Below are 27,024 nucleotides of genomic sequence, written 5' to 3'. Positions count from 1 at the left end.
CCCCCCCCCCCCCCCCAATGTAACTGTGGCATTGCAGGCTGGATTTGCACAGCCTGCACACCTGATTAGGTTACCTCACCCTGTGATTTACATCTGATGTCGGCACACATGCCCTTCAAGCAGAGGTTGCTTGATAGTAATCATTAGCTGGACTTCTAGTTGATTTTTACCTCCCTTATTCAGAGAAACTGATTCTACTTGTAGCACCTCTACTGGCTGAGGTCACCAAAGTCAGCACAGACCAGAGACCAAACATGCGACCTTCCTGGTCTCAATAGCTCAATTATGCATTGGATAAACTCAATGACCCATGGGAGGAGCCATAAGTTCAGTATCTTTAAGTTACTAGATGATCTCTTATGGCATTGCTCAAGAGGATATACTGACATAAGATGGCTAAAATGTGACACAAAGTAAATGAGAAGTTTACTGGACATGTCAGATACAAAGGACTAGGACTAGAACAGTGGAAGCCCTAGAGGAGTATAGAAAGTGCAGGGGGGTACTTAAAAAAGAAATTAGGAGAGCGAAGAGGGGGCATGAAAAAATACTGGTGGGTAAAATAAAGGAAAATCCCAAGATGTTTTATATGTATATTAAGGGCAAGAGGATAACCGGGGAAAGAGTAGGGCCCATTAGGGACCAAAGTGGCAATCTGTGTGTAGAGCCAGAAGATGTAGGTGAGGTTTTAAATGAATATTTTGCATCTGTGTTCACTATGGAGAAGGATGATGTAGGCATAGAAATCAGGCAGGGGGATTGTGATATACTTGAACAAATTAATATTGAGAGGGAGGAGGTACTAGCGGTTTTAGCGGGCTTAAAAGTGGATAAATCCCCAGGCCCAGACGAGATGTATCCCAGGCTGCTGTGTGAGGCAAGGGAGGAGATTGCAGGGGCTCTGACACACATTTTCAGAACCTCTCTGGTTGCAGGGGAGGTGCCAGAGGACTGGAACAGCTAACATAGTACCAGTATTCAAGAAGGGTAGTAGGGATAAACCAGGGAATTGCAGGCCAGTGAGCCTAACATCTATAATAACAGGGAAATTATTGGAAAAAATTCTGAGGGACAGAATTAGTCTCCACTTGGAGAGGCAAGGGTAGTCAGCATGGCTTTGTCAGGGGGAGATCATGTCTAACCAATTTGATTGAGTTTTTCGAGTGGATGACTAGGTGTGTGGATGAGGGTAGTGCAGTTGATGTCGTCTACATGGACTTCAGTAAGGCTTTTGACAAAGTCCCGCATAGGAGACTGGTCAAGAAGGTAAGAGCCCATGGGATCCAGGGCAATTTGGCACATTGGATCCAAAATTGGCTTAGTGGCAGGAGGCAGAGGGTGATGGTCGAAGGTTGTGACTGGAAGCCTGTGTCCAGTGGTGTACTGCAGGGATCGGTGCTGGGTCCTTTGCTGTTTGTAGTGTACATTAATGATTTAGATATGAATGTAGGAGGTATGATCAGTAAGTTTACAGATGACACAAAAATTGGTGGAGTGTTAAATAGTGAGGAGGGAAGCCTCAGGCTACAGGACGATATAGACGGGTTGGTTAGATGGGCAGAACAGTAGCAAATGGAATTTAACCCTGAAAAGTGTGAGGTGATGCATTTTGGGAGGACTAACGAGGCAAGGGAATACACAATGAATGGTAGGACCCTAGAAAGGACAGAGGATCAGAGGGACCTTGGTGTGCATGTACATAGATCCCTGAAGGCAGCAGGACAGGTAGATAAGGTGGTTAAAAAGGCATATGGGATACTTGCCTTCATTAGCCGAGGCATAGAATATAAGAGCAGGGAGGTTATGATGGAGCTGTACAAAACGCTAGTTAGGCCACAGCTGGAATACTGTGTGCAGTTCTGGTCGCCACACTATAGGAAGGATGTGATTGCATTGCAGAGGGTGCAGAGGAGATTCACCAGGATGTTACCTGGGCTGGAGCGCTTCAGCTATGAAGAGAGACTGGACAGGCTGGGGTTATTTTCCTTAGAGCAGAGAGGGCTGAGGGGGGACTTGATTGAGGTGTACAAAATTATGAGTGGCATAGATAGGGTAGAAAGGAACTTTTCCCCTTTAGTAGAGGGGTCAATAACCAGGGGGCATAGTTTCAAGGTAAGGGGCAGGAGGTTTAGAGGGGATTTGAGGAAAAACTTTTTCACCCAGAGGGTGGTTAGAATCTGGAACTCACTGCCTGAAAGGGTGGTAGAGGCAGGAACCCTCAACATTCAAGAAGCATTTAGATGAGCAATTGAAACGCCATAGCATACAAGGCTACGGACCAATTGCTGGAAAATGGGATTAGAATAGACAGGGCTTGATGGCCGGCGCAGACACAATGGGCCGAAGGGCCTCTTTCTGCGCTGTATGATGCTATGGGCTGGTTTTTCATTCAGGAGTCGGGTAGGAGGCGGGACTACAACTTTCGGGGTTGTAGTCCCGTCTCCATCGAGATGTGGCCAATCCACGCGATTTTAACTTGATTGACGTGTGCTATGTGCAAAGCTGTTCATCATGTATAATTATGGATTTCTCTTGATTGTTGATGTTGGGAGGGATGTCCTTTTAACTCCCAGCAAGTTGTGAGACTATCTTTTTCCTATGCTTCCAACAGCAGGGGTACAAGAATGTACCAGCAGATATTTCCATAGTCATCTAGGGTACATGGTACTGCATCACCAAATGGACAAGTTTTTCTATCACAGCTCTACAGTGTTACTAATAACCAGAGCTAATTGTGATGAGGTTCTTCCCACCACCTTTATGAATACAGTCTGCTTCTTATCAGAGTCAAGGTCCTGTGTACCAGAAGCCTTAAGATTTGATCATGTGTCTGACATTATTTGTGCTTTTTATATGCATGAATATTTTCTAAAAAAAAAGAGATGTCTCTGTCGGTGGTCCAGCGCCATTTTACTGTATCAGAAATCATACTGAGAGTTTAATGGGTAATTGATTAAATTGATGCTCAGCTATGTTTAATTGACCACATTTCAGTGTTTCAAACATTGCAACCAGTGTGTAACTCTGGCTGAAGTATCAGGGCGTTTTGTCAAGTCACACTGGATGTCAGTTCAGATAACGTGTATATTTTCTACTAATTGAAAACATGCATTGGCTTGGAAACCTTTTTAGGGAATTAGCTTGCTAAATCAGTAAATATTGGCCAACCAGATTAAGGATAGCGTGTTAGATTCAGGGATTCGAAAAATTGCTTTTGTTATTGCACAAATTACAATTTTGATGTTTGAACATGCCTAATCCACCCCAGCTCTGTTCTGTACCATGAGCTGTAATTATTCTATTGGGTTGAAGTTGGCATGAAGTAGACAGTAAATAATGATGCATTATGCAGAGTATGCAATGCCTAAACTCATAGTAATTATTTTTTTAATGATTTTGGAGGATTTTTTTCCCCCCATAAAGATTTTGAAATGTTAGCGTGGGGGTTTGTGACACTTTTTTCACCTTTGACACCCCAAATCAGCTTCAAGCACTCTTGGGACAATACAGGGTATCCATGGTGTAAAGCACCCTCGAATCTGCCCTGCCCTAATGGGGTATTGTCAACTTGTTTGCAATTTGTATATAGATGTAAAATCCAATGTGATCATTGCATCATTTATATGTGGCCTCAAAATGATGCAGGAAAGAAAGAATGTAACACTCGGTTTTTCCAGAACCAAGTGATTAAAATGTCTTTCTTTGAGCAGTGGCAATTCTCCTGTAAACTTTAACCTCAGACGATCACCACATACTGCACAAGTGTTAATGTTTTTCCATTTCCCATGCCAGCCACTTTTATGGTCCTTCTGAATGAAATGGGCAAATTAGCATCAATTAATTTCCAAAGTATGGGCAGTTTTGTGGTATGGAATTGAGGGATAGGGTAGGAAAGTGGAGTGAAGGTAGAAGATCAGCCATGATCTTATTGAATGGCAGCAGACTCAAGGGGCCGCACGTCCTGCTCCTAGTTCTTATGGAAGCCTCCTCTCCTAAAAGAACTGGATTCAGACTGTAAAAACCCAACAGACAAGGACATTTTTATTGCCTCACTGAGCTAAATTTAAACCCCAGTCCCAGATGTGGAAGTACAGTGTTTCATCACAGTTTAATTTCCAACGAACTCTGCACTGCTCCTCCCCCATGACCCAACTCGACACTCCTCCTGCCCCGCGACCCAACTCGACACTCCTCCTCCTCCCCCGTGACCCAACTCGACCCTCCTCCTCCCCCGCGACCCAAGTCGACACTCCTCCCCCCCCCGCGACCCAACTCGACACTCCTCCTCCCCCGCGACCCAACTCGACACTCCTCCTCCCCCGCGACCCAACTTGACACTCCTCCTCCTCCCCCGCGACCCAACTCGACACTCCTCCTCCTCCCCGCGACCCAACTCGACACTCCTCCTCCTCCCCCGCGACCCAACTCGACACTCCTCCTCCTCCCCCGCGACCCAACTCGACACTCCTCCTCCTCCCCCGCGACCCAACTCGACACTCCTCCTCCTCCCCCGCGACCCAACTCGACACTCCTCCTCCTCCCCCGCGACCCAACTCGACACTCCTCCTCCTCCCCCGCGACCCAACTCGACACTCCTCCTCCTCCCCCGCGACCCAACTCGACACTCCTCCTCCTCCCCCGCGACCCAACTCGACACTCCTCCTCCTCCCCCGCGACCCAACTCGACACTCCTCCTCCTCCCCCGCGACCCAACTCGACACTCCTCCTCCTCCCCCGCGACCCAACTCGACACTCCTCCTCCTCCCCCGCGACCCAACTCGACACTCCTCCTCCTCCCCCGCGACCCAACTCGACACCTCCTCCTCCTCCTCCCCCGCGACCCAACTCGACACTCCTCCTCCTCCTCCCCCGCGACCCAACTCGACACTCCTCCTCCTCCCCCGCGACCCAACTCGACACTCCTCCTCCTCCCCCGCGACCCAACTCGACACTCCTCCTCCTCCTCCCCCGCGACCCAACTCGACACTCCTCCTCCTCCTCCTCCCCGCGACCCAACTCGACACTCCTCCTCCTCCTCCCCCACGACCCAACTCGACACTCCTCCTCCTCCTCCTCCCCCGCGACCCAACTCGACACTCCTCCTCCTCCTCCCCCGCGACCCAACTCGACACTCCTCCTCCTCCTCCTCCTCCTCCTCCTCCTCCCCCGCGACCCAACTCGACACTCCTCCTCCTCCTCCCCCGCGACCCAACTCGACACTCCTCCTCCTCCTCCTCCCCCGCGACCCAACTCGACACTCCTCCTCCTCCTCCTCCCCCGCGACCCAACTCGACACTCCTCCTCCTCCTCCTCCCCCGTGACCCAACTCGACACTCCTCCTCCTCCTCCTCCTCCTCCCCCGCGACCCAACTCGACACTTCTCCTCCTCCTCCCCCGCGACCCAACTCGACACTCCTCCTCCTCCTCCTCCCCCGCGACCCAACTCGACACTCCTCCTCCTCCTCCCCCGCGACCCAACTCGACACTCCTCCTCCTCCTCCTCCTCCCCCGCGACCCAACTCGACACTCCTCCTCCTCCTCCCCCGCGACCCAACTCGACACTCCTCCTCCTCCTCCCCCGCGACCCAACTCGACACTCCTCCTCCTCCTCCTCCTCCTCCTCCTCCTCCCCCGCGACCCAACTCGACACTCCTCCTCCTCCTCCCCCGCGACCCAACTCGACACGCCTCCTGCCCCACGATCGAAAGCAACAGATTGAAATACTTAATTTTCATATTTTCTCCAGTTTGAATGATATAGAATCTCAATTTCATACTAATTAATTATAGATCCTTGATGTAATTTCATCTTGTTGCTCCTTATGATTTCTTTTGCTATCCTTCAGTGCAACATCTTGCCATATATTGTACCTTTTTAAAAATAAACTTTTTGCATACGCAACTGTACATGAGTGTGCTGACTACAGTCAACTTTTATATTTTGCAATTCAGTTAGCAAATTTTACAATTTTCAAACCAGATGCCAAAAGATATCAAATCAATGTCATGTGACTCTAGTAATTACTTGGCCTGAAGGACCAGCAGTAATTAGGGGGAAAAAAAGAGAAGCATGATGTGCGGGTTAGGTTGATTGGCTATGATAAATTGACCCTTAATGTTAGGGGGATTAAATACGTGGGGTTACGGGGATCGGGTGGGATATGTGTCGGTGCAGGCTCGATGGGCCGAAATGGCCACTGTGGGGTTTCTGTGATTCTGTGAATGTGGAATTCCCAATCACTCATCACTCAAATCTATACCGGTAGCAGCAGGAGAAGGATTCTGTGGGCTAAAGTGCACAATGCTAGTGAAACCGCAATTAATCCTGTTAATAGAGGCATAATCGGCAATTAAAGGGGAATGAACAATATTGGTCAGCTTCCACATAGCACATGCAGTACTTTCATTCCAGCCATGTAATTTGGGTGTTTGAGCCTTGCCAGTATCTGTTGCAGATGGGCGACACCAGGAAACCACTGATTTTGCCAGCAGAGGAAAATCCTCAGGAGTAACCGACATAACTTAGAATAGGTACCAACCTAGTGAAGCTGCCAACACAGGATTACATGCATGTGCACACCAGAAGAAGACGCCTGCAGACAGAGATATGCGGTCCCACAGTCAAAAGAGCAGAGTAAAGCTCTCTGGCCCTACCACATATCCAGTCAAAACTGGTGATGGGCAATCAGACAACTGACGGAAGGAGGAAGCCCAATGAACATCCCCATCCTCGACCATGAGTGCAAGAGCTAAGGCTGAAGTCTTTGCAAGCAACTTCAGCCAAACATGCTGAGTGGATCCAACTCAGCCTGCTCCCGAGGACCCCAATATCATAGGTACCAGTTGTTCAGCCAATTCAATTCACATTAGGAAGTATCTGAATGTGCTGGACACAGTGAAGGGCATAGAAGCAGACAATATCCCAGTTGTAATGCTGAAGACCTGTGCACCAGAGCTATCCACCCCCATAGCCAAGCTATTGCAGTGCAACTATAAATTGGGTAGCTATCCAACAATGTGGAGAACTGCCTAAGTATATCCTATCCAGAAAATATAGGATAAATCAAATCTAGCCAATTACCACCTTATCAGCATCCTCCCAATCATTAGTAAATTGATGGAAGGAGTCATCAATAGTGGCATCTACAAACCAATAACCTGCTCCCCAATGCTCAGTTTGGATTCCACCAAAACCATTCAGCTCCAGACCTCATCATAGCCTTGATCTAGATATGAATGAAAGAGCTGAATGCAGAGAAGAGGTGAGAGTAGCTGCCCTTGACATCAAAGAGCAGAAGGTTGATCAGTCATGATGGAGGCAATTGAGGAGGATAGCTCTTGAAATACTAGTACTGTCTGGAAGAATGGGACACCAGGCATTGATGCAAGACATACTTGGCTTTGTCACCGAGTTGTCCCTTTTAAAGAACCTTCCTGTGTGCAAAAGAAACTGGCCCAAAACATCTTCAGCAGTAACTATCTTTTGGTGTGGTCTGCTATATTCTGCACAATGACTGTGCAAAAGACACAGAAGAATATTTGAATCAACTGCATAAAATTAATTGACTATTTGCATGATGCCACTGTGTTTTGCCAAGTGATGCCCATTGGTGTTTGTGCTTTGTTTTAGATGCATGTCACCTAATTTACCCAAGTGATTCCCTTGTGGATGGAATAAGTGGCTCAGTGAAAAGTATTTGTTACAAGTACTTTAGTTGCTCTGTTGAGATCTTGGTCATTTGAGCACCTTTACCAGATACCCATTAAACCATCAGAGTATTCGATTCAGAGCAATAAAGGGACTTGTAGCCAATATTTTTCAGGAAGGCATGGGAAAAAATTTCAATATATTTTACACAACTGGCACAGATATCAGTATCCAGGTATTCCCAATGTAAACCTGGAGGGTTTGGAATGTTTGACTTCTTCCTAGATTAACAAAGATAATGCAAAGAGTGGGTACTGTTTGCTCCTGACTTAAGGGTGTGAAGAAGGGCTATTTGTATACATCATTTGCTGAGAAGATGCTATCTGTTTGCATTGCAGGTAAAATCCTCTTCAGACGAAGTCACATCAGGGATGTTGCAGTCAAGCGGCTGAAACCAATCGATGAGTACTGCAGGGTAAGTGCTGGCCAAGTTCAGGAGAGGAGAACGAAGATCTTGAGTTCATTTCTGGCTTGTGATCTTTGAGAACTCTCTGAGACAAATGTTTGCTTATGTAGTTGGAATACAGTTAAGGCATAGTAGGCGGTAGACAGGAAAGCGCAACAGTAGACTACTGTCTAAAATCATGGAAGTGCCAAGTCTGTGCCAAAAATATACCAACAATTGCACTTATGTAGTCAGATGTTTCCACTGAGTACTCTACTGATTTCCCAAATATCAAAGGACTTTTAATTCCATTACTAGATAGTACATTTGCTCAGCTGAGAAAGAGAAAATAAATTTATTCTAGCACTGAATGGCCTATCTTCATTTCATGGAATTTACTCCTCTTTTATCTCGGGGTGAAAGTGCTCATTTCTGGAATGAAAATAACAGTGCAACATTGAGCACCAATACATGTCACTATATATGGTGGGGCAGCAGCCAAGGGATTTCTTTTGTGAGCACATCTATGAAGGATTGCACAGTTACCCCAATCAGAGTAGCCTTGCTTAGGTATTAGTATTTGACAAATAATATAACGAATAACAGTAAAAAGTTTAATTCACTATTAAGGAGTAATAACAATTCGGTTTCTGTCCCTGCCACAGCACTGAAACATCCCTTATCAAAGTCACAAATGACATCCTACGTGACTCTGGTAAACTAGCCCTCCTCATCCTTCTCAACCTGCCTGCAGCCTTTGACTAAACCATCCTGCTCCAACGTCTCTCCTCTGTTGTCCAGCTGGGTAGGACTGACCTCGCCTGGTTCCTTTCTTATCTGGCCAGTTGTAGCCAGAGAAGCACCTGCAATGGCTTCCCTTCCCACTTCTGCACCATTACCGCTGGAGTCCCCAAGGATCTATCCTTGGCCCCCCTTCTTTCTATCTTCATCATGCTTCCCCTCGGTGACATCATCTGAAAACACGACGTCAGGTTCCACATGTACTTTGACAACACCCAGTTCTACCTCACCACCACTTCTCGCGACCCCTCCACTGTCACGCTGCTTGTCCGACATCTAGTACTGAATGAGCAGAAATTTCCTCCAGCTAAATATGGGGAAGACTGAAGCCATTGTCTTCAGTCCCCAGCACGAACTCTGTTCCCTAGCCACTGACTTCAACCCGCTCTCTGGCCACTGTCTGAGGCTGAACCAAACCATTCGCAACCTTGGCGTCCTATTTGACCCTGAGATGAGCTTCTGACCACATATCCACGCCATCCACGTACTACAACAACTTGCATTTATATGCCTTTAACATAGTAAAACATCCCAAGACTCTTCATTATCACTTGTGCTGGGGAGCTCACCGTGGGTTGTGGATGGATAACTGCTGTTCCAGGACTCTGGCGCCTGCAGCAGCTTTAAAGGGGCTGACTACCTCCCGAGCAAAAAGAAGTGATGGGCCTCTGAGTGTACTGGCAAAGCTGTTGACAGAAAGAAGTGCATTAATTGTTGTGTATGTACCTTTAAGGGAAGAACTGGTTTTAGACTGCAGTACCGGCAGTGACCACCCCTGTATGAAAGGCCCTAGCAGGCTTCTGTATTTCAGTCTGACATTTCCTTCCTGTTCAGTAAAGTACCTGTTAAACTGTTCTCCCGAAGTCCGTGTATTATTGAGGCGCGGACTTTACAGTGGCGACGAGTAAGTTCGAACTCACCTGCAGTGTGGCATCATCTCACGGGGATCTCGCCCTGAGAGGAGGTTTCTTGGAGGTCGTAGTCTGAGCAACGGGCGTCGACTGCGGGCAACCGCCCAAAGAATTCATCGGTGTTCGGAGAATTGCGGGAGAGACTGTGGAGAGCTGTGCTTGGCTCCCCAGTTAAGGTGTTCCAGCAAATCGTGCGAGTAGCAGGTAGTGCGCTGACCCTTCCGGACTGCGGCGGGCTCAAGCTCGATCAAGCGGCTCTACAAAACGGGCCGCGCAGCGTCGCCGGGAAAAGAAAACGAGAGAGAGGGTGGAGCACACAGGGCGCGGTCGGTGCTCAAGAACCGGGCAGCGGAGAGAAAATAAACGGGGGGGAAGGAAAGCGAGACGCGCCGAAGCCGCGGGTCGTCGCCATTACCCCGTGGAACGCTAGGAGCAGCGCGGCAGCAAGGGGAAGAAGGAAAAGCGCGGGAGGCGCCATTTTATCCCATTGGGGAAGAAGGAAAAGCGTGGGAGGCGCCATTTTATTCCATTGGGGAAGAAGAAAAAGCGCGGGAGGCGCCATTTTAATTCACCCAAGATGCCGAAAAGTGGCAGTATCACTGCTTTCGACAACGAGGTAGAAGACTGGACCACGTATGTGGAAAGAATTGAAGTGTACTGCAAGGCAAATGAGGTGCCGATGGAAAGAGGGCGTCGGTATTATTGAATTTGATGGGCGCGAGTACGTACGGCCTATTGCGGAATTTAATTACCCCAGCTAAACCAATGGAGAAAAGTTTTGAGGAGATTGTTAATACCTTACAGGAACACCTAAACCCTACACTGCTGCTGATAGCAGAAAGATTCAAGTTCCATAAAAGAAACCAGCACAAAGATGAGAGCAATGCTGACTATCTTACAGAACTACGCAAGTTATCGAAGCACTGCCAGTTCGGAGCAGGACTGGCAGACACCTTGCAGGATAAGTTTGTCTGCGGGCTCCAGAGTGAAGGAAGCGAGAAACGACTATTTTCAAAAAAGGACCTGACGCTAGAACAGGCTTTCAGCGTGGCAGTATCCTACGAAGCAGCAGCACGGGGAGCTGCGGAAATACAACAGAAACCACAAGAATACAGCGCTAACGAAATGGCGTATGGAGCAGAAAAGTGCTATCGCTGCGGCATAACAACCCATGAGCAGAATGACTGCTGGTTTAAGGACAAAGTATGCAGGCAATGTGGAAAAATGGGACATATAGCAAGAGTCTGCAGGTCGGGAAAGAAAACCAACACGACAAGAACTACTAAGGAACAGTACAGGAAAGTAAAGAAACTGACAGACAGTAGTTCGGAAGATCAGGAGTGATAAGGACTCCGGGAGCAGGAGACTAAGTTGTCTAAATTACACAACGTGATCGCAAAGGAAGACCACCGAACCATTTGGGTCACCCTCATGATAGCAGGGTCCCCAGTAAAGATGGAATTGGACACAGGATCAGCCCTAACTGTCATGAATCGACGAGACTATGAGCGGCTATTCTCACACATACCCTTAAAGGACACGTCCATTGTATTGAAGACATACATGGGGCAAAAGGTCTACCCCAGAGGAAAAATAAGGGTGCCAGTTAAATATAACGGCAAGGAAACACAGAAACTATATATGTATATACTACGAGATGGAGGACCACCATTATTGGGACGTGAATGGATCTGAAAAATACAATTGGATTGGCATTCCATTCTGGCGCTAACTGTGACTGACAAAAAGGATGATGACGTCGCACCTGGACGTCTGTCACAAATTCTATCTGACGCGGAAGAGGTGTTCCAACAAGGACTTGGGACTCTAAAAGGAGTAAAGGCAACCATAAAGATTGAGGATAACGCAAACCCAAAATTTTTCAAGGCCAGACCGGAGCCATACGCGATCCGCCCAGCCGTTGAAGCTGAACTGGAGAGTCTGGAGCGTTCGGGTGTGCTGTCCAAGGTGGACTGGAGCGAGTGGGCCACACCCATCGTTCCTGTAATGAAGAAAGCATTGAGCAGCACGCCTGGGGAGCCAAAGAAGGTTCGCATCTGTGGGGACTTCAAGGTGACTGTGAACCCAGTCCTGCACACAGTATAGTATCCACTTCCGCAGATAGAAGATATTTTCGCCTCACTATCTGGAGGGAAACGCTTTACAAAGATTGATCTGGCCCAAGCGTATCTACAAATGGAGGTGGAAGAAGCATCTAGAAAATACCTCATGATAAACACTCACAAAGGCCTTTACCAGTACAATCGACTGGTATTCGGGGTAGCATCGGCCCCAGCTATTTGGCAGAGGGCAATGGAACAAGTCCTGCAAGGGATCCCGGGGACCCAGTGTTATTTGAACGACAGCCTGGTTACGGGCGAAAATGACAGTGAACACCTTGCCAACCTGGAGCAGGTGCTCACGAGATTACAGGAATATGGGCTACGAGCCAACTGCCCCAAATGCGAGTTCTTCAGGAGACAAATCTCGTATTGTGCCCACATGATTGAGGAAGGGTTGCATAAGTAGTCGGACAAGATCGAGGCTGTAGTCAAGGCTCCAGCACCGGAAAATGTGTCGCAACTGAGGTCGTTCCTCGGGTTGGTGAACTACTACCATAAGTTCTTGCCGAATTTATCTACAATTCTGCACCCACTGAGCACCCTGCTGCAAACTGGAGTGACGTGGAAATGGAGTGATGAGTGTAAGCGTGCCTTTCAGGAATGTAAATGCCTAATCACTTCAAAAGAAGTATTGGCCCACTACAACCCAACACTACCGATTCGGTTGGCATGTGATGCGTCACCCTACGGCATTGGAGCGGTACTGTCACACAAATTCCGTGACGGTTCAGAGAGGCCAATAGCCTTTGCGTCGCGCTCGCTAACCTCAGCCGAGCGTAACTACGCCCAGATTGACAGGGAGGCCCTCAGCCTGGTGTGGGGGGGGTGAAGAAGTTCAATCACTATCTGCACTGGCAGAAATTCACCCTACTGACTGATCATCAGCCCCTGGTCTCCATTTTTAACCCAAAGAAGGGCGTTCCGGTGATGACGGCGCAACGGCTGCAAAGATGGTCCCTTTTTCTAGGGGCACATCAGTACGACAGAGTACAAGGGTACGAAACAGCATGGAAACGCTGATGGGCTGTCGCGCCTACCGTTGCCTACGGTAGAAGAAACACCGGCAATGGACCCTGTTGAGATATTCCATGCGACCATAGTCGAATGTTTGCCTGTTACAAACTCGAGTATAGAGAAGGAAACCCGAAATGACCTGACACACTCTCGGGTCTACGATTTGACGGTGAAGGGATGGCCAGCATATGGCGACTCACTGTTGCCAGCATTCTCGCCAAGGAGAGAACAGCTGTCAGTGTGCCGGGGAACCTTGATGTGTGGATCCCGAGTGGTAATTCCACCCAAGTTGAGAGAGAGAGTGCTCAATGAGCTTCATGAGGGTCATCTGGGAGGGGTAAAAATGAAGAGCCTAGCCAGGGCATTTGTGTGGTGGCCGGGAATCGATAAAGAAATCGAGGATATGACCAAGAGATGCTCAGGATGCCAGAAGGTCCAAAACGCTCCACCACAGGCCCCGCTACATCCATGGGAGTGGCCCTCATCTCCATGGCAACGGGTGCACATTGATTTTGCTGGTCCATTTATGGACTCAATGTTTCTAATCGCTGTGGACGCCCATTCGAAATGGCCAGAGGTCATTAAAATGTCCTCCACCACCACGGAGAAAACTATTGCAGTCCTAAGGACCATCTTCGCCAGGAATGGGTTGCCAGAACAGATTTGCTCCGACATTGGGCCACAGTTTGTGTCTGAGGATTGCCGGAGGTTCCTGAAGAATAATGGGGTGAAACATTACACATCTGCCCCATATCATCCAGCCACAAATGGATTGGCTGAGAGGTTTGTTCAGACCTTTAAAAAGGCCATAAAGGCAATGTATAATGATGACATACCACTACAGCACAAGGTGGATAGTTTCTTGTTTGCTTACCGGAATGCGACACATGCAGTAACCAACCAAGCTCCAGCCGTACTGTTCTTCAACCGGAGGCTAAGATGTCGCCTGGATTTGCTCAAACCAAACATAAGACTAGATGTTGAGGATAAGCAATTCCAGCACATAAATGAGAAGCCAACCAGGAGCTTCAAGATAGGGCAACCAGTCTTGGCCCGCGACTACCGAACAGAAAAATGGCAGCCAGGAACGATATGCACACAGCAGGGACCACTAATGTACACAGTGGACGTTGGAGAGAGCATTGTGAGGCGCCATGCTGACTAGATTCTAGAGTCACAGGAACAAGCCAAACCCGTGCCACGAGAAGGTGCACCTGGTAATCAACCTGAAGTACAGATTGTGTCTACCTCAGAAACAGTGGTATTGGAAGCTGACAAACCAACCAGTGACCAGAACCAGAATCAGCTTCGCCGCAAGAACAGGATACTCGAGAAAGGCGCTATCCAGTCAGGATCAGGAAGCCTCCTCAAAGACTGAACTTATAAATGATTATTTCAGTTGATGTATATAATATCCAGAAAGTTGTAATTAGTTATTATTTACTTGTTAAATGAATGTTATGTACTGTTTATCTAAAAGGGGAGGAATTGTTGTGTATGTACCTTTAAGAGAAGAACTGATTCTATACTGCAGTACCGGCAGTGACCACCCCTGTATAAAAGGCCCTAGCAGGCTTCTGTATTTCAGTCTGACGTTGCCCTCCTGTTCAGTAAAGTACCTGTTAAACTGTTCTCCCGAAGTCCGTGTATTATTGAGGCGCGGACTTTACATTAATCACCCTGCAATTGACTTGACTCACTTGCATGGGCACTTAAAATTTCTAAAGCCCTATTATCAGAGGGTGCCAGTAAAATACTGGGGTGATTTACATCCAACGTTGTTAAGGCAGTAATGAAAGAAAGTCTAACATATGATGTCACTCCCTCTTTACCATTTAATTAGAATATGTCCACCCATATTTGGGCAGGTGCTTCTGAAAGCTACAATCACTTCCCACAGAGACATGCGAAAATGGCTGGACCATATCACTACACCATCCACCCCAGTACTGCCAGAAAAGCAGCACAGAGGCAGCAGAAAACCCTGCCCAAGATATTTAAAGGTAGCAGCTTTAATGAAAGAGTATTTTGCAAACTTTTGGTTATTCATTTACAGACAATATGGTAAGACAGATTGTGTTGAGCACATCATTGGCATCACTTGCACATGACATCGTCAGGATGAAAAGAGTATAGGCTTTTTTGACTCCTCTTCATCGCCACATCAAAAACAAAGTTTGAAAAATATATTTTCCATAAAGTTAATGTCCCTTTAAATTGTGAATGACCAATGACAAACATTCAGTTTATATCACTGTGTAGGAATGGCTAGATTCCTAACTAAAGGACTGAGGTCGAGTCAGTCTATCAAACAAACGATGTTTAATACTAATCAACAGAGTTTAAAATGAAAACACAGGAGAACTACATTACAGGTCTGTACTCTTTGCTGGCTCCACGAGGACTGGCTAGGGCGGCTCCCCAGCCTGACGTCATGACGTCATGTTTTTCCGCCGCTGGAGGATCACGTGATCAACATGATGACTTCATCGCGTTTGGTCTCATTCTTAAAGGGACCGCGCTATGTACATGCAATGATATGAAAAAAGATACAGATTCATTCTGTAGCTAATAATTTGTTGAAGATAATTATGTACATAAGATCAGAGTCCCCCTGGGGGCTCCGCCACATGCGCCCCCCCAGAATTGTCTTTAACAGTAAAAGTCAATCGACTAGGAGGTCTGACAAGCCTGTCAGAGCGACTCCTGTATTCTTGGAGTGGACGTTGTTGAACAGCGGGCGGGCTGGCGGATGAAAGCCTTCGGTCTGGCGTGGATGAGGCGGAGGGCCAACCACGTCGTGGTGGCTGTGCGGTCTCTACTGGCCGGTCCAGGTGTGCCGGTTTGAGACGGTCAATGGATATGTGGTCGGGATTACCACCGATGTCTACAGATAAACTCTTGTCGCCTGTCTCCAGTACGCAAAAGGGGCCTGTGCAAGGGTCCTTGAGCGGATCCCTATGGGCATCATGACGAATGAATACAAATTCAGCATTCTTTAGCTTCGCTGGTACGTGTGAAGATGGAAGGCCGTGATGCGAAGTTGGGATAGGCGCAAAAGCCCTGGCTGTTTCCCGGTGGCTGCTGAGTTGGTTGGCTGCGGACCACGGCTCAGTTGGAAGCGGCAGGAAATCTCCCGGTACGCGGAGTGGCTGGCCGTACACGAACTCCGCAGCGGACGATTGCAGGTCCTCTTTGGCTGCCGTGCGGAGACCCAACGTGAACCATGGAAGCTTATCCACCCATCCGGCGCCTTGGAGGCTGGCCCTCAGCGATGCCTTTAACGATCTGTGGGAACATTCGCACAAACCGTTTGCTTGCAGGCGATAGGCCGTGGTGCGGTGAAGCTTGGTGCCGAGACCCTGGGCCACAGCGTTCCAGAGCTCGGAAGAGAACTGTGGACCGCGGTCTGAAGAAATGTCCGCCGGAACGCCGAAACGTGCGACCCACGATGAGAGGAATGCTCTGGCGACATCAGCGGACGTAGTAGACGCCAGAGGAACTGCCTCTGACCATCTAGTAGTACGATCGACCATGGTGAGGATGTGTGTGAACCCCTGCGATGGTGGAAGCGGCCCGACGAGGTTCACGTTGACATGGTCGAATCGACGTTCTGGTACTGCGAACGTGGCCAATGGGGCCTTAACGTGACGTTGCACATTAGACGTTTGACAGACGATGCAGGTGTTAGCCCAGTCGCGATATCCTTACGCATTCCCCTCCAGACGAACTTAGCCGACATTAATTTTTGGGATGCCTTCACGCCACGATGCGAAAGCCCATGTATGGCGTCGAAAACTTTGCAGCGCCAGGCGACTGGAACGATCGGGCGGGGATCTCCCATGGAGACATCGCAGAGTAACGAGGTGCCTGCAGCGTGGAATTGCACATCGGTCGGTTGGAGGCTAGAGGTGTCGGTGCGATACGCCTGTGTTTCAGGGTCGGATGCCTGATCGGTAGCCATGAGGGCATAATCGATGCCCAGCTGGACCGCCCGTATGGTCACGCGAGAAAGGCAATCAGCTACCAAGTTGTCCTTGCCAGCTACGTGTTGGACGTCTGTCGTGAATTCCGAAATGAAAGTTAGCTGTCGCTGCTGTCGAGCCAACCACGGTTCGGCGGTCTTGGCCACGGCGAAGGTCAGTGGTTTGTGATCTACAAACGCAGGGAAGGGACGTCCTTCTAACAAAAAATGGAAATGGCGGATAGCCAGGAACAGCGCCAGCAACTCCCGGTCGAAAGTGCTGTATTTGCGTTCGTTGCGCCGGAGTTGGCGGCTGATAAATGCCAGTGGTTGCCACGTCCCGTTGACCCACTGTTCCTGCACAGCGCCTACGGCATAGTCGGAAGCGTCGTGGTAAGGGCGATGGTGGCACCTGGCAGAGGGTGCGCCAACATAGTTGCATTGGCTAGAGCGGGTTTTGTGTTGTCGAAAGCGTTGTCCATTTCGACAGTCCAGGCTATTGAATCCTTTCCGGCCTTGCCTTTGAGGGCCTCGTAGAGGGGCTGCATGAGTCGTGCTGCCTTGGGCACAAAGCGGTGGTAGAAATTCACCATGCCCAGGAATTCTTGAAGAGCCTTGGTGGACTGCGGCCATGGGAATGCCGTAATTGCTTCGACCTTTGACTGCAGCGGATTGCGCCCTCCGAAGTAATGCGGTGGCCCAAGAAGTCAGTCTGTTGTAGGCCGAACTGACACTTGGCCGGGTTGATTGAGGCCATGTTGGCTGAGGCGCCGAAAGAGGGTGCGGAGATGGCAGACGTGTTCCTCTTTGGCAGCGCTGGCTATCGGGATGTCGTCAAGGTAGACAAATAAAAAGGGAAGATCTCGCAGGACCGAGGCCATTAGTCGTTGAAAAGCCTGTGCGGCGTTCTTGAGCCCAAATGGAGTGATGACAGACGTTTTCTGGACGTCCTGCGGGTGTACGGGAACTTGGTGGTAGCCACGGACGAGGTCGACCTTGGAGAAGATTGAGTTTCCCGCCAAATGGGCGGAGAAATCCTGTATATGCGGGATCGGGTACCGATCGGGAGTAGTGGTGTCATTAAGGCGTTGGTAGTCCCCGCATCGTCGCCATCCACCGGCGGGCTTCGGGACGATATGGAGAGGTGAGGACCAGGGACTATTCGACCGGCGAATAATCCCCAGCCGTTCCATCGTGGCAAACTCTGCCTTCGCAGCTGCGAGCTTGCCGGGTTCCAGGCGCCGAGCTCGCGCGTAAACCGGAGAGCCAGTCGTAGTAATGTGGTGTTTGACACCATGCTTAGTGGCCGAGGAGGAGAAAGTGGGCTTGGTCAGCTCCGGGAATTCACCTAATAGGCGAGTGAACTCGTCCGGCGAGGACAACGCGCAGGAGACTGTGTGCGACGTTGCGGAACTGCGGAAGCAAGGGATTGAGTGGAAGGTGGCTACGTCGACCAATCGACGATTTCTTACATCCACCAAGAAGCTGTTGGCGCATAAGAAATCCGCGCCGAGGATGGCTTGCAAAACCTTGGCTGTAATAAATTCCCACTGAAGCCGTTGCCCGCCGAAGCACACCTGGACCCGCCGTTTGCCAAAGGTACAAATGGCCCCGCCATTAGCTGCCTCAAGGGAGAGGCCGTGCATCCCAGACTGTATATCGAGTGCTGAGGCAGGAAGGATGCTGCACTGCGCCCCGGTGTCGCATAAAAAGCCCCGGCCTGAGAGGGAATCTGTAATGTAGAGGAGCTTCCCAGAATTTCCAATCGTGGCCGCGGAACGTCCCTTAGACTCGGTCCTCCTTTTCTGGAGTTGCTGCTGGTGCTGATTTTTTTTTTAGGCGCGAAACTGCAGGGAGGGCGGCAGCCTCTGGCTTTCGCGCCGAAAGGGGCGTGATAAAAACACAAGCCGGGGGATGGAGGCGTCGGGGCGGCGTTCGCGGGGGAGGGGTGCCTCGTGGCGGCGCAGTTTTGCTGCGTGACCGCATAAATCGTATCTGCTTCTGCAGCAAGTGCTGCGCAATCTGTGGCTTCCGATCTGTCGAGGGCAGCCTGAATCTGCTCGGGTAGTTGACTCAGGAATAACTCCCGAAAGAGGAAACATTGTGGTTCTGAGCCAAGGAGTGTGAGCATCTGGCTCATTAACTCCGATGGCTTGGAATCACCAAGCCCGGGCAAAGCGAGTAGCCGGCGGGCACGCTCCGCCTTCGTGAGCCCGAAGACCTGTATTAACCGCGCTTTAAGAGTATTATACTTGCTGTCAACCGGGGGGTTTTCGAGCAGGCTGATGATCCGTTAGGCCGTGGAGCTGTCGAGTGCGGAGACCACGTAAAGGTAATGGGTCTGATCCGCAACGATGTTTCGGAGATCGAATTGTACTTCTGCTTGGACAAACCAGGAGGCCACCTGTTGTTCCCAAAACTGTGGGAGCTTCAAAGCCACGGAGTTCGCTTCCATGTTTCGTCGCGCTTCGCTTCTTCCGCGAAAATTGTTCACGAAAATTCAGGGTCACCACTGTAGGAATGGCTAGATTCCTAACTAAAGGACTGAGGTCGAGTCAGTCTATCAAACAAACAATGTTTAATACTAATCAACGGAGTTTAAAACGAAAACACAGGAGAACTACATTACAGGTCTGTACCCTTTGCTGGCTCCATGAGGACTGGCTAGGGCAGCTCCCCAGCCTGACGTCATGACATCATCACATTTTCCCGCCGCTGGAGGATCACGTGATCAACGTGATGACGTCATCGCGTTTGGTCTCATTCTTAAAGGGACCGCGCTATGTACATGCAATGATATGAACAAAGATACAGATTCATTCTGTAGCTAATAATTTGTTAAAGATAATTATGTACATTAGATCAGAGTCCCCCTGGTGGCTCCGCCACAACTGCTTGTTAACCTGTTGTTCCTTGTACTTATAGGGATAAAAAATGCCACTGTGCCACATCTGGGCAAAATTATTTTTATCTCTTAATCTTCAGTATATTTGCTGACTTGCATTCTCAGTTAAATTGCAAGAACACTTGGCCTAGTGTCAACTGATGCAAGCTGTAGATGATCCTGTTGAAGAGAATAATGTTGTATATTAATTACATATAATTAATGTTGTCAATCAGTTGTCAGCTGATAAGTAATATGATGGATCACAATCTTCAGAGTGAAACCCACTCATTGAATCTGTCAAGTAGGGTTTCTTTATTTAACTGTTTCTGTTGTGTCGGTACCTTTCTACCTAGACACAATTTAGGACTCGGAACTCAGAGATTCAAACATGAAGTGCTTTATTGGAAGGAAAGGAAGTTCTGGAAAGTTCCGAACAAAGAGAGCTAAACTTAACCGAGAGAATACCCAACCATTTATCTCCTGTGACAGCGCCACCACAGGTGGGAGGAGAACACACAATAGAACACATAATACATAACAGTTTCAAATTAGAGCATTTGTGAAAAGTGGAGAGACATACAAAACAGACCAAGGAGGGTAGCATGTTGAGTTGTAATGTAGTGCTGTTTAAATACTATTGGTTTGTAGGTACATCATGTTGAAGCCACCACTTAAAGAAGTTGCCTGGCATGTCTGGCAGGTGTACTGATTTCTGTTCAAAGATTAAATCCCAGTGTATCTGGAACTTTGTAAGCACTCTTATGAACACACATCAGTAAATCTTTGCAGATATAATATTTGGCATCCAGTCGAACAGTAACCGTTAAGACTTGCCTCAACTATTTCTGATTTTACAATTATGGTTTGTTATAGCTCGTATTGCTGTTCTATACATTAAACCTGTATTGTCCTGGACTTCAATTATTTTTAAAGTTTGATATTAAAATAGCTAATTTTTCAATTACCATGCTGTAGACACATTCCACTTTGATTTTGTTTATTATTTGTAGTACTCGGAGCTTTGTGTACAAAAACCTCTGTTTGTCGGTCCTGTTGCCAAGTTCTGTTCTCAAGGCAAAATATTCTGATCAAAGCTGTTTACGCCTAAACTGAATAGGTTGTAAAGTTTGAGCTCCGTTACAATTCTCAAAATATTCCAAGAGGAATGTTTTTTTGCTGTCCCCATATTCACACCGTCACCAAACTTGACAACACGGAGGAACATAGGGGGGTAGAAATATGTCTTGGGCGGTATTACATCGGCCACATGTTATACGGCCCACCCGATATTCAGTTCCATTGACTTCAATTAGCAGGGCGTATAACAGACAGCAGATGCATAATCACCTGTTTTGTGCTATCTCCGAAGACGAATTTCTACCCCAAGAACATAGGAACAGGAGCACACCATTCAGACCCTTGAGTCTGCTCCGCCGTTGCATTAGATCATGGCTGTTCTGTACCTCAACTCCATTTAACTGCCTTTGCTCCATATCCCTTGATGTACTTACCTAACAAAAATGTTTTAATAAGTATAAGCACAATTAACCTTGGCCCAGAATTGTGCATAAATTAGATGCAAATCGAAAGATTGCTATTAACACCTTGTCAGCGTAGATGTTTGCGAGGAATAGATTTAAAGAATATCGGGGAAATTAAGGAGGAATAAGAGAAATTAGAATTTGTTGTTTTGGGCATTTTCCTTAAAGTGTAACACGTGAAATCACTTAAAAATGGGAACTCCTTGATAGCATTTTTTAAAGCTACATTGCTTATCTTACAATGGGCAGTTCACTGAAAATGGATAGGGTAAGATAACAGTGTGGTCGGTTCTCTTTGGGAGAAACATGCGTATTTAACACATACCAACCTGCTGATATGAATAAAGTGTTTTCCATGCTGCTGCTCTTTGAACTGCTTGCCACAAGCTCTTTGATTCTAGAGATCAAAGTGACCTGATGATGCACTGTTTACAAGCTAGTGGGAGATCGGAAAGGTTTCTTTCACCACTCATTAGTTTCTAATGCATAAACATCAATATGCATGGTGTGTTTAGAAGGGGATTCCTTGCCCTTTTTATGACACTGTGGCAGAGCCACCAAGGAACTCTTATACATACAAATGTATATAATTGCCTTTAAATCTGTATTCTTTCGCTGTATGTAAATAGCGCGGTCTCTAAAGGGTTAAGACCGAACGCGATGACGTCATCATGTGGGTCACGTGATGTTCCCAACGGCGGGAAACATGATGACGTCATGACGTCGGACTGAGGGGTCTCCCCTCTCAGTCCTCGTGGAGCCAGCATTAAGCAAACACCTGTTGATTTGTTCTGCGTTTTTGTTTGTTACTTCCACCAGTTTGCATTAAACATCGTTTTGGTTAGCTGGTTGACTCGCTCTCAGTATTTTCGTCAGGAATTTACCAATTCCTACAACACTACCCTTTTAATAGCTTGAGTCTGTTATATGATAACCATGGGGCAGTTTACATGAGACTGTTATGTAGCAGCAAATTTGCAATTGGCACATGTGATGATTCCACAGGAACTATGGGCCAAGAACAGATACATAATGTCTCCTACTAATGTTTCTTTCTATGGACAGGGACATTTGCACAACTCTGTGGAGAACTAAGCAAATGGCTACCGAAGTCCTCTGGTGTTGGATACTTTTCACAGTAAATTTCAAAGAATATAAACAAACACTTTGTTGAAGCGTACATCTGGTTGGAACAATTAAGTGGAAGCATAGGAGGAAGATGGATTGGTGGGAGCCACGTGTTTTCATCACCAAAGACCTGTGTTTCTGATTGGAGGAACTGTCTTCAGAATACTGGTGGATGCGGGACAGATTTCCTCTGTGCCCTTGGGTGCAGTGAAATTGCAAGACTGTTCTTTTAAAAACGAACTTGCATTTAGATTCCGCATTTCACAACCTCAGGACTTCCCAAAGCACTTTATAGCCTTTGAAGTGTCGGCACTGTTTTAATGTTGGAAACGCAGCAGCCAATTTGCGCACGGCAAGGTTTCCACAAGTGGCAATTAAATAAATGACCAGATCATCTGTTTTTGATATTGGTTGGGAGAGAAATGTTGGCCAGGACACCAGGAGAAGTCCACTGCTCTTCAAATAGTGCCATGGAATCTTTTACACCCACATTTCATCTGAAGGACGGCACCTCCGACAGTGCAATGTTGCACTGACGTCTCAGCCTAAATAATGTATTCAAATCTCTGGAGTACAAAACGGATGGTTTGCACCTGGGCAGGGCCGGGACCGATGTCCTAGGGGGAGTGTTTGCTAATGCTCTGGAGGAGGGTTTAAACTAAAATGGCAGGGGGGGTTGGGAACCTGAGCGGAGAGACCGAGGAAAGGGAAACGAGGATAAAAGCAAAAGACAGGAAGGAGAAAAAAAGTGGCAGGCAGAGAAATCAAGGGTTTAAATCAAACATGGCTACAGTAAATAATTCTAAAAGATCTAAGAGCGTTTAAAAAAAACAAGCCTGAAGGCTTTGTGTCTTAATGCAAGGAGCATTCATAATAAGGTGGATGAATTAGCTGCGCAAATAGAGGTAAACTAATATGATATGATTGGGATTACGGAAACATGGCTCCAGGGTGGCCAAGGCTGGGAACTCAATATCCCGGGGTATTCAATATTCAGGAAAGATAGGCAAAAAGGAAAAGGAGGTGGGGTAGCATTGCTGGTTAAAGAGGGGATTAACACAATTGAAAGGAAGGATATTAGCTCTGATGATGTGGAATCTGTATGGGTAGAACTGAAAAATATCAAGGGGCAGAAAACATTAGTGGGAGTGGTATATAGACCTCCAAACAGTAATGCGGAGGTCGGGGATGGTATTAAATGGGAAATTAGAGAAGCATGCAATAAGGGCACAGCAGTTATCATGGATGACTTTAATCTACATGTAGATTGGGCTAACCAAATTAGTAACAATACTGTGGAGGAGGAATTCCTGGAGTGTATACGGGATGGTTTCCTGGACCAATATGTCGAGGAGCCAACTAGAGATCAGGCCATCTTAGACTGGGTATTATGTCATGAGAAAGGATTAATTGGCAATCTTGTTGTGCGAGGCCCCTTGGGTCAGAGCGATCATAATATGATATAATTTTTCATTAAGATGGAGAGTGAAATAGTTGACTCAGAGACTAGGGTCCTGAATTTAAATAAAGGAGACTACGATGGTATGAGGTGCGAGTTGGGTAGGATTGATTGGGGAATGACACTCAAAGGGTTGATGGTGGATGGGCAATGGCAAACATTCAAAGATCACATGGATGAACTACAGAATTTGTTCATCCCAATTTGGCATAAAAATAAAACAAAAAAGGTGACTCAACCGTGGCTAACAAGGGAAATTAGGGATCCAAGGAGAGGACATATAAATTGGCCAGAAAAAGCAGTAAACCTGAGGATTGGGAGCAGTTTAGGATTCAACAAAGGAGGTTAAAGGGATTAATTAAGAGGGGGAAAATAGAGTATGAGAGTAAGCTTTCAGGGAACATAAAAATTGACTGTAAAAGCTTTTATAGATATGTGAAGAGAAAAACGATTGGTGAAGTCAAGCGTAGGTCCCTTGCAGTCAGATTCAGGGGAATTTATAATGGGAAACAAAGAAATGGCTGATCAATTAAATACATACTTTGGTTCTGTCTTCACAAAGGAGGGCACAAATAACCTCCCAAAGATGTCGGGGAACATAGGGTCGAATGACAGGGAGGAACTGATGGAAATCAGTATTTGTAGGGAGATGGTGTTAGGTCAATTGATGGGATTGAGGGCTGATAAATCCCCAGGGCCTGATAATCTACATCCTAGGGTACTTAAGGAAGTGGCCCTAGAAATAGTAGATGCATTGCTGGTCATCTTCCAAAATTCGATAGATTCTGGAACAGTACCCATGGATTGGCGGGTGGCTAATGTTACCCCACTGTTCAAAAAGGGTGGTAGAGAGAAAACGGGGAATTTTTGACCGGTAAGCCTGACATCAGAAGTGGGGAAAATGCTAGAGTCCATTATAAAGGATGTAATTGTAGAGCACTTGGAAAAAGTGACCGGATCGGACAAAGTCAACATGGCTTTACAAAAGGTAAATCGTGCTTGACTAATCTACTGGAATTTTTTGAGGTACTGGTAAAATAGATAAGGGAGAACCAGTGGATGTGGTGTATTTGGATTTTCAAAAGGCTTTTGATAAGGTCCCGCATAAGAGATTAGGGTGTAAAATTAAGGCACATGGGATTGGGGGCAGAGTCAAGATGGCAGCCGAGACAGTCCGGTGCTGGCGCGCTCTCCCTGCTTCGGGCGGCCTGCTCTCGCCTCTCGCTCCTGCAACCGGAGCGAAGTGTTCGGCGAGTCGGGTGGAGGCAGCGCAGCGCGGTGAGCAGCAGCAGCAGCCACCACGACCCGCTGGAGCACATCGGCTGGCAGCTCCTCGGCGGGGAGGCATTCCGACTGGGAGGAGGGGAGCCGAGCATAGCGGCCAGAGGCCAGACCGTGAGCGGGAGAAGCAGGCCTTGGGCCGTCGGACCGTGGAGCCGGCGACGGTGAGGAGGAGGCCGCGGCGACTGGAGCATTCACATCCCGACGATGTGTTCGGCGAGTCGGGCGGAGGTAGTGGAGCGCAACGAGCAGCAGCCACGACGACCCGCTGCAGCACGTCGGCTGGCAGCTCCATGGCGGGAAGCTCGCAGTCCAACTGGGAGGAGGGGAGCCGGGCATGGCGGCCAGAGGTCGGATCGTGAGCGGGAGAAGCAGGCCACCACTCGTGGAGCCGGCAACAGTGAGGAGGAGGCCGCGGTGACGAGGAGGCCTGAGCGGCTGAGGGACATCGTGCTCCCACTGCCACTGGAAGCCATTGAACTGACTTTCTGAACACGGCGCTGTAAGAATAGCTGACGTGACCCTACGGGGAGTAAGCATTCCATTGTACTTGTACTAGTACTGGTTACATATGGCAAATAAAATTGAATTGAATTGAATTGCAGGTATTGACTTGGATAGAGAACTGGTTGACAGACAGAAAGCAAAGAGTTGGAATAAACGGCTGTTTTTCCGAGTGGCAGGCAGTGACTAGCGGGGTACCGCAGGGATCGGTCCTTGGACCCCAGCTATTCACAATACAGGAAACTTTCGATTTACCGGCACCTAAATAACCAGAAACCTCGGTTAACCGGCAAAATTCAGGAGTAGGTTCAGATAAGTTTTACTTCATATTCTACTTGCCTTCCTCCATCTGTTGCTGTGCAAGGGTGTGGCTGCAGCTGTTGCTGAGCTACAGAGACACTTGGAACTTGTGGCCATTGTTCTGCACTTGTTGCTAAGCAACAGGGTTTGTTGCTTTATATGGAGCTGTCAGCTCTCCGTATCTTTTACTATAGCTTTCAGTTATCTGGAATTTTTGATGAACTGGCACCACGTCGGTCCAGTCGGTGCCGGATAAAAAAAAGTTTCCTGTATATGTTAATGATCTGGATGAGGGAACTAGATGTAATATCTCCAAGTTTGCAGACAACACAAAGCTGGGTGGGCGTGTGTGCTGTGATGAGGATACCGAGAAACTCCAGTATGATTTGGACAGGTTGGGTGATTGGGCAGAAGCATGGCGGATGCAATATAACGTTGATAAATGCGAGGTTATCCACTTTGGTGTCAAAAACAGGAAGGCAGATTATTATCTGAATGGCAATAGATTGGGAGAAGGGGAAGTGCAATGAGACCTGGGCGTCCTTGTGCACCATTCGCTGAAAGTAAGCAGGCTGGTGCAGCAGGCGGTTAAAAAGGCAAATGGTATGTTGGCCTTCGTAGCGAGAGGGTTTGAGTACAGGAACAAGGATGGCTTGCTGCAGTTATACAGGGCCTTGGTGAGACCACACCTGGAGTATTGTGTGCAGTTTTGGTCGCCTTATCTGAGGAAGGATGTTCTTTCCATGGAAGGAGTGCAGCGAAGATTCACCAGGCTGATACCTGGGATGGCAGGAATGACGTATGAGGAGAGATTGGGTCGATTGGGCTTGTACTCGCTGGAGTTTAGAAGAATGAGAGGGGATCTCATCGAAATTTATAAAATTCTAACAGGACTAGACAGACTAGATGCTGGAAGGATGTTCCCAATGGTCAGGGAGTCCAGAACCAGGGGTCACAGTCTAAGGATAAGGGGTAAGCCATTTAGGACAGGGATGAGGAGGAATTTCTTCACCCAGAGA

At 47.9% G+C, this 27,024-nt stretch overlaps 1 protein-coding gene across 2 annotated transcripts in view; it reads left to right on the top strand.

Annotated features, from left to right (window-relative positions):
- The window catches only part of sh3pxd2b (SH3 and PX domains 2B), a 381,839-nt gene that overhangs the window by 168,235 nt on the left and 186,580 nt on the right, over positions 1-27,024 (top strand). For both annotated transcript variants that reach the window (XM_085995331.1, XM_085995333.1), the window contains exon 4: positions 8,046-8,122. In XM_085995331.1, coding sequence (XP_085851457.1) covers positions 8,046-8,122 — 77 coding nt within the window. The remainder of the gene's footprint in view (positions 1-8,045; positions 8,123-27,024) is intronic.

This window comes from Somniosus microcephalus, chromosome 8 (genome assembly GCF_052327205.1).
Source record: "Somniosus microcephalus isolate GS21.2 chromosome 8, FLI_Smic_1.0, whole genome shotgun sequence".
Classification (NCBI taxonomy): Eukaryota; Metazoa; Chordata; class Chondrichthyes; order Squaliformes; family Somniosidae; genus Somniosus; species Somniosus microcephalus.
The sequence above is the reverse complement of the archived record's forward strand: the minus strand, read 5'-3'. Positions and strand labels throughout refer to the sequence as shown.